This window comes from Palaemon carinicauda, chromosome 32 (assembly GCF_036898095.1).
Source record: "Palaemon carinicauda isolate YSFRI2023 chromosome 32, ASM3689809v2, whole genome shotgun sequence".
NCBI classification, from domain to species: domain Eukaryota; kingdom Metazoa; phylum Arthropoda; class Malacostraca; order Decapoda; family Palaemonidae; genus Palaemon; species Palaemon carinicauda.
In genome coordinates this window covers 23,596,120-23,605,119 of record NC_090756.1, presented here as the reverse complement: position 1 = coordinate 23,605,119, position 9,000 = coordinate 23,596,120, and the positions used below count along the sequence as shown (strand labels likewise).

At 35.3% G+C, this 9,000-nt stretch overlaps 1 protein-coding gene across 1 annotated transcript; it reads left to right on the top strand.

The window, feature by feature from the left end:
• Positions 1–546: 546 nt before the first annotated feature.
• Positions 547–8,726, top strand: LOC137625738 (probable glutamate receptor). Its single transcript, XM_068356627.1, has 9 exons — positions 547–709; positions 3,501–3,591; positions 4,317–4,475; positions 4,719–4,899; positions 5,249–5,466; positions 6,066–6,194; positions 7,496–7,623; positions 7,807–7,967; positions 8,506–8,726. Exons 1-9 carry the CDS (start codon positions 561–563, stop codon positions 8,574–8,576), a joined length of 1,287 nt encoding a protein of 428 aa, XP_068212728.1. The 5' UTR covers positions 547–560; the 3' UTR covers positions 8,577–8,726.
• The last annotated feature ends 274 nt before the right edge of the window (positions 8,727–9,000 follow it).

Here is a 9,000-nt window from a genome sequence, read left to right as displayed (position 1 = left end):
TTTGCTGCAAGTTTAAACTTTTGAAGCTTCAACGATTCAACTGTCTGATTAAGATGATGATTCCATAACCTAGTCACAGCAGGAATAAAACTTCTACAATATTGTGTTGATATTGTTCTTATTGATACTAAACTGTATTCAATTTATCGAAAAGAAATTCTTACTTCTTATGATAAAATCATTAATATACTTCGAGAACATTATGCAAATACTTTTATCAACATAAATTAGCTTTTAAAATAATAGTGGAATTGTAAAATGGAAAATAATAAACAATATATCAAAATTTACACTTTCAATAAAACTAGAACATCATACAGTATTACTGAGATTTGAGCTATAGACCCAGCCAGCAATAGGCCTACTCAAAGTTTGCATGATATTGAGTTTACCTGAATTTCTAAAACTTTCAGATTAATTTTCATATTAGTATCTGGCATCCAATTTTCTTTTCTGGTTTTGGTAGCTCTTAGAAATATAATTTCAGAAAATCTAATAGGAAAATCCAACAATTTCCTGAGTATCTCTAACACTTCAGAATCTACTTTGAGACGCTTCTAATGGCGTTATCTGGTAAGCATCTCCGCGTTGCTGCCGGCGTTTGGAATCCTTGGGTAATGATGGAATACGACCAAAATGGCCGCCTGGTGAATTCATCTGGGATTTTCATCGAGTTTATGGATATTTTTGCCAGAAAACTTAACTTTACGTGAGTACGGAGGAGAATGGCTAGACCTAGGCCACTTTATATAAGTACGGAGGAAGGTAATGGCTAGAATTAGGCCACTCTACGTAAGTGCGGAGGAGAGTAATGGCTAAACCCTAGGCCACTTTATGTAAGTACGGAGGAAATTAATGGCTAGATATAGGCCTCTTTACGTAAGTATGGCGGAAAATAATGGCTAGACCTAGGCCAGTTTATGTAAGTATGGTGGAAGGTAATGGTTAGACCGAGGCAACTTTACGTAAGTACAAAGGAAAGTAATGGCTAGACCTAGGCCAGTCTACATAAGTATGGAGGAAGGTAATGGCTAGACCTAGATCACTTTACTTAAGTACGCGCTTTACTTAAGTATGCAGGAAGGTAATACCTAGACCTAGGCCACAGTATATTGATGGTGAAAGTACTTCCTGTAGGTTATGTGGTGAATCACGTAAGCATACACTACATCATTATATATTGGAATGTAATAACTTATCAGAATTCAGAAATGACAGATTTAACAATGCAAGAGATCAGGTATGTTATTTCTTAAATAATGATGTTTGTACCAAAATTGTCAAAAAGTTTCCTAACTTTTACTGGAACAAATAACGTAGGCATTGTTTGATTTGTTTGTATAATACGGTTTGATGATATTATGTATGTACAGTATATTTCACTATATTCGTTGGCGGGTTCATTAGCATGCTAATGCGCCCCATTTGATGTCATTTTTATCTCAATAAATCCTTTGAATTTGAATTTGAAATTTGACTTTACGTAAGTATGGAGGAAAGTAATGGCTATACCTAGGCCACTTTACGTAAGTGCAGTGGAAAGTAATGACTAAACCTAGGCCACTTTATGTAAGTACAGAGGAATGTAATTGCCAGACCTAGCCCACTTTACGTAAGTAGGGAGGAAAGTAATGGCTATACCTAGGCCACTTTACGTAAGTGCAGTGGAAAGTAATGACTAAACCTAGGCCACTTTATGTAAGTACAGAGGAATGTAATTGCCAGACCTAGCCCACTTTACGTAAGTAGGGAGGAAAGTAATGGCTATACCTAGGCCACTTTACGTAAGTGCAGTGGAAAGTAATGACTAAACCTAGGCCACTTTATGTAAGTACAGAGGAATGTAATTGCCAGACCTAGCCCACTTTACGTAAGTAGGGAGGAAAGTAATGGCTATACCTAGGCCACTTTACGTAAGTGCAGTGGAAAGTAATGACTAAACCTAGGCCACTTTATGTAAGTACAGAGGAATTTAATTGCCAGACCTAGCCCACTTTACGTAAGTAGGGAGGAAAGTAATGGCTATACCTAGGCCACTTTACGTAAGTGCAGTGGAAAGTAATGACTAAACCTAGGCCACTTTATGTAAGTACAGAGGAATGTAATTGCCAGACCTAGGCCACTTTACGTAAGTAGGGAGGAAAGTAATGGCTATACCTAGGCCACTTTACGTAAGTGCAGTGGAAAGTAATGACTAAACCTAGGCCACTTTATGTAAGTACAGAGGAATGTAATTGCCAGACCTAGCCCACTTTACGTAAGTAGGGAGGAAAGTAATGGCTATACCTAGGCCACTTTACGTAAGTGCAGTGGAAAGTAATGACTAAACCTAGGCCACTTTATGTAAGTACAGAGGAATGTAATTGCCAGACCTAGCCCACTTTACGTAAGTAGGGAGGAAAGTAATGGCTATACCTAGGCCACTTTACGTAAGTGCAGTGGAAAGTAATGACTAAACCTAGGCCACTTTATGTAAGTACAGAGGAATGTAATTGCCAGACCTAGCCCACTTTACGTAAGTAGGGAGGAAAGTAATGGCTATACCTAGGCCACTTTACGTAAGTGCAGTGGAAAGTAATGACTAAACCTAGGCCACTTTATGTAAGTACAGAGGAATGTAATTGCCAGACCTAGCCCACTTTACGTAAGTAGGGAGGAAAGTAATGGCTATACCTAGGCCACTTTACGTAAGTGCAGTGGAAAGTAATGACTAAACCTAGGCCACTTTATGTAAGTACAGAGGAATGTAATTGCCAGACCTAGGCCACTTTACGTAAGTAGGGAGGAAAGTAATGACTAGATCTAGGCCACTCTACGTAAGTGCAGAGGAAAGTAATGGCTAAACCTAGGCCACTTTACGTAAGTACGGAGGAATGTAATTGCCAGACCTAGGCCACTTTATGTAAGTATGGAGAAAGGTAATGGCTAGATTTAGGCCACTATACGTAAGTATTGAGGAAGGTAATGGCTAAACCTATGCCACTTTACGTAAGTACGGAGGAAGGTAATGGCTAGACCTAGGCCACTTTACGTAAGTATGGTGGAAAGTAATGGCTAGACCTAGGGCACTTTACGTAAGTATGGTGGAAAGTAATGGCTAGACCTAGGGCACTTTACGTAAGTATGGTGGAAAGTAATGGCTAGACCAAAGCCACTTTATGTAAGTATGGAGGAAGGTAATGGCTAGACCTAGGCCACTTTACGCAAGTATAGAGGAAAGTAATGTCTAGACTTAGCCATTGATTTATTGAGATTCATCTGTCCTTTCACATTATGATAATTATTATCTTATGTTTGTTTCTTAATCTTTGAGTTTTTACTTTTAAAGAGGCTGATTCCAAGAGTCTTATCCCTCATAGCGTAAGTAAATATATTCTGCTCAATTTCTCATTCCAAATTCATTCAGCATTACCTTTCATATTCTATTAAAAAGTCTTTTTAATTGCATGGAAAAAAAATCTTGGGAATCACTATGACCATTTTTACCAAACTTGTTTCAGATACACTCTAGTCGAAGCGGCCGACGGCGAGTGGGGTCGAATCTTACCCAACGGGTCGACTACCGGAATGATAGGCCTGTGTCACAGAAATGTAAGAGATTCCTATATCAATGATTTTTATACATAGGCCTATAGTTATAAATCTAGTATAATTTTGGAAAATTAATGTCAGCTGGTATTATTGTTTTCTCATTTTTGTCCTCACTTTCTCCTGATCCATTTAAACCAATAGAACATTTGATTATGTAAAATTTGTTTATATTATTGGGTTTATATTAACGTTGTTGTAAGCCCTAGTCATTATAGATTGCTGTAGCAAACTGAATCCTTGTCCACACACACACACACACACATATATATATGTATATATATATATATATTTATATATATATATATATATATATATATATATATATATATATATATATATATATATATGTATGTATATATACATATATATACATATATATACATATATATATATATATATATATATATATATATATATATATATATATATATATATATATATATATATATATATATATATATATATATATGTGTGTGTGTGTGTGTGTGTATATATATATGTATATATACATATATATATATATATATATATATATATATATATATATATATATATATATATGTGTGTGTGTGTGTGTGTGTGTGTATATATATATGTATATATACATATATATATATATATATATATATATATATATATATATATATATATGTATATATACATATATATATATATATATATATATATATATATATATATACAGTAAAACTCTGTTTTCCCAACAGGAAGTTGACATGGCTCTCGGCCCCTTCAGCATAACTTATTTAAGGAGCCTGATAATCGACTATTCCGTTCCTGTTTATATCGATAACAGCGGCATATTCCTCCCTCGGCCCACACGCGAAAGAGACCTCGCCAGTTTTGCTAAGCCCTTCGCTTGGAAGGTATTGGGCCTTTGAATAGAAAATAACATCACAATTTAGATTTTGACAGAAAACGTTCATTGGAACTGTAAATTAATTCAAACACATAGATTATGCTGGTCCTGATATGTTTTAAACAAAACATAGAGCTAAAATATAAATTTATCTGAAGAAAATATGCAATTATAAATTTGCACAAGTATATGAATTAGAAATAGGTTTAGATGGTATGCGGATACTGTATATTCTTTTTACCTACCCCAGGTATGGATAGCCTTGTTCTTGACAATCCTTGGGAGCATGGTACTAGGAGTCGCCATGGAGCGGTTCATTCGACAATGGGGGACGATGAAGTCAGAGCACAATACCCAGCTGTTCCGAGGGAAGACATGGCCTCTCTTGACCTTTAAACCCGATTGGCTGATAAGGTTACTTCTACTTGAAGGTTAGAGAGATAGACAAGGAAGGAAGAAGATGGAGATATTGTTTATTAGAGGGGGGCCTATTCAATTTCCTACAGTTTTCTCATTGCAAATATAGACTCATTCTAGTGAAAGTCAGTACAGTGTAGTTCAGATTTCTTGATATTGTCATTGATGATAATCTGAGCTAAACATTATCAATCAACCAGAAAAGAAATGTATATAGTATAGACTTTAATTCAAGTTAGTCGTATACATTTCCGTAGCCAGAAAAATAGATACACGGAGAAACACATATTCACTGAAAACAATTATGTAAATTTATAATTGTCGGGGTATAAAATCTCATGTTAAATTATAAATATCCTCCAGCTGTAGAAATTCCACCCATGATTGTGACTGGACGTCTGTTTCTCGGAACGTGGATGTTGGTCGCCCTGATTCTAAGCTCAGCTTACCAAGGTGTCTTGACCTCCCTTCTCGCTGTGCCGAAGGTCGAAATCCCCGTAGATTCCATTCAGGACTTAGTCGACTACGGTAAGATCCCCTGGGCTAATGAATACGGAACTTCTCTTCATCAGTTTTTTGGAGTAAGTATAAATATTGTTGTCTTTGGTATATCAAACTATAAAGTGTTTGGTTGAACTGTTGAAATCATATGCAACAGGACAGGTAACTAACCCACTTAGCACATAAGTATCCTCTCTTAGCTTACAAAAAAAAAAAAAATATTCTATATATGTTGCAATAGAAATGACTAATGTTCAGATAGCATATGAAAAAATAAGAAGTTACTAGTGATGACCCTTCCAAACAAGCCAGTTAAAGCCAAGAAACATTTGATATCAGATTAGCCTAGCCTTACTGGAAAGGATTCTAGGTCTAGCCTACCTTTGACTTAGCTGATCACAAGGGTTTGGAAAAGACTTTATTGTGATTTTCAAAGGTCTATGATAGCATTTATTCACCTATTTATCTGTTTTTGTAATTTGATTTCAATAAAGGTCCCCTTCTCGGGAGCTATTTTCCTGTTGTTCTTGTATAATCAGTCAGTTGGTTTGCCTGAAACTTCAGGAATAAACCTTTAAGATAACTTCTTGAGAAATATTACAATAGAGACGGAACCAGCTTTTATTTAGGAAATGATTGAACTTCAGGATAATTTATAAACTTCCTTTGTCTATTTCAGGATGCTAAATCGGGGATTTTAAAGGAGATCAACGACAAGGCCTTCCTCGTCACAGCTTGTTACGACGAACGCCATCGAATGAAGGTCGAGAAGTTTGCCATATTTTGCGATTTCTTCTCCATGAAGAAGGTAAGTATTTTTTCTTATACCAAAGAGACAGAGAAGGATATCAATATAGTTCTTAATGGGATATTATCTAGCTTCCAACGACTAGAGTAAGAAAATTAAAGCTTGGTGGAAGTAAGCGTAGTCGGGGAAGCGCAAGGTAACAAATCTAGGTTCCCATAGACCCAACCTGAAGAATTATTTTTGAGAGAAATTTAGAAAGTGAATTAAAGTATGCCTATAGCTAGATGAGATGGAAAGCCTTGTATTAAAAAATATCAAGTGAAAAACACTCATCAAAGCTGTTTTTCTGGTTGAAGGGACGCTACTCAGAACCGGTTGTGTACTCAGCGATTTTAGCCTTTGAGAAGCGTTATCAACATTGTAGAGGAAAGTACTGCCAGTGATTTGCGCCTTCTGGATAGTTGTAGGCTAAACATTGTAGGGACTTGTAGTTCAATCCACTACAATCTACCCAAAATTTCAACAAATTACGAAACATAATAAACAGAGGAGCAAGACCAACAAAAGGTGTCTCACCCCAATAAAGGATTACTCCTAAACTAATTGAATTACACTGGCTGTCTATCGAAGCTAGAATAGAATTTAAAATATATGCAATAACCCATCAAGTTATTAGAATCAGATATTCAAAATCTTTCAGAGAATTGCTACACATAGTGCAGCCAATGATCGTGTAGACACGAGAATAGTTACAGATGGTTTCGAGTTACTGGAGCCAAGGTGTATGTCTAATGTAGTTTTTAGACTTTTTAAACATGCAGCCCAAAGCCTATAAAACAGGCTCCCACTAGACACCTGAAAGGCTGAAAACATTAAGGCTTTTAAGAAGCTGAAAACACTCTTGTTTTCTGTGCTTCGATAATGTAGATTTGACGATTAACACAGAATATGGTGTCTGATACTCTAAATACCTAGAATATCTTGTAGGTGTTGTAGTGCATATGGTTTCCGTGTGTTATAGGACCAGGAAAACGGCCTTTAAAGTAAATTAGTATGTAAAGTATAGTACAATCTATTGTGTTAAAGTATTGATCATAGAATTGCTGGGTGACCGACAGGGAACCTGTACCTTTTTCATGCTCATTTTTTTTTTTTACATCAGTTTTATAACTTTCTTGATTTATCAACAGGTTTCAATCTTCTTCTTCTTCCCCCACCATCATCCCTACATTAAGGGGTTGGTTGCCTAATGCGTCCTCTCAGATACCTTCAATCAAAGGCATCTTCTTCCACCAATCCAGAGCACTGAAATATTTTCTTTTTTAATAGAAAAACTGACAACTTTTATTTCCTTTCTTTAGATCATAAGTGACGACTACGGCGAAACTGGCCAATGCAACTACTACATTGCGAAAGAGTCTATTTGGGCATCAAGTTTTGCCTTTGCTTTCCCCAAAAATAGTTCAATTATACCACACTTCAATAAACAGTAAGTAAAAGCACATATACTTAGGAGTTTAAGTTTCTTTCTCCAGCTAATCCCTTTACCTCCATTTTCTATACATAGCCATTTGATGGGTGACTTACTTATACAGACTTGGACATCCTATTTGAAATAATCTAAAAACTGGTTATATTTAGAAGACTGTTTTAGCTTCTCCTCTCATTCAAGAGTTACAATGATGAAGGAAGGAGGTATAATAAGCAGATACAGGCAAGAATTCACCTCGAATGCCACAGCGTGTATGGTGAAGCCCGGAAAAGAAGGCGGGTTTTCTACGCTAGTCTTATCGCTGAGCGACTTTGGTGGCATCTTTCTGCTGTTTCTGGGAGGTATGATTTTTGTACAGTATGTGATTATGTAAAGATATGCATTATAGATGTATTCATAATATTCTTTAGTATAAGAGAAAATGTGATGAAAATTAATGTGAACAAATTAGGGTGCAAGATAATTCATCATGCAAATTAAGGTGTAAAAATTAGCTAAAAATTATAAAATTAAGATCATATTGATACTTAATACTAAAATCCTTTTATCTTCAGAGAGCAAAAAACTCTAGTTTTCATGATAAAGAATTAGGTGTATGCAGGAATACGCAAGTGGAAGGGTGATACTAGTTCGGTTTAAAGTGGAGCTGAGAGAAATGTAGATGAAATCAGCTATTTCATGATTTTTTAAAATCTGCTACTTATTAATATAGACGTATTCTGTTACTGTCTTTATTATTGCCATTGCTACTGTAACTTGGGCTTATAGCATTTTGCTTTTCCAACTAGGGTTGTAGCTTGGCTAATAATAATAATAATAATAATAATAATAATAATAATAATAATAATAATAATAATAATGCTACTACTACTTCCATAGGACAGGTCTTGGGTGCATTATTTCTGCTTGGAGAACTGGTTGTCAACAAGACGAAGAAAACGGAATCCTGAAAGCAACTACTACTACTACTACTACTACTACTACTACTACTACTACTACTACTACTACTACTACTACTACTACTATTGCGTTAATAATGAGCCATCTTGCTTTCAAAACCCAATGTTAACTTTTTGTTATATTTATTCATTATGTTATGATTAAACAATTCACAATGCTATTTTTTTTTTTGTAAAAGATAAATATTTACGGATCAGCTAGAGCTGGTAGTACAAAGGTGCTGTTTAGTGACAGATAAACGATAATAGAACCTGTAGTAAATGATTAAGAAAAATAAATTTAAAAAAAGGGAGAAAAAGTTTGAAAAAGATTGTTATCTAAAAGAATGCCTGAATAAACAAGAACTAGAAACAAATGTTAACACAAGACACATGAGTGACAAACATAGGCTATCTGAACCAAGAACAAATAGTA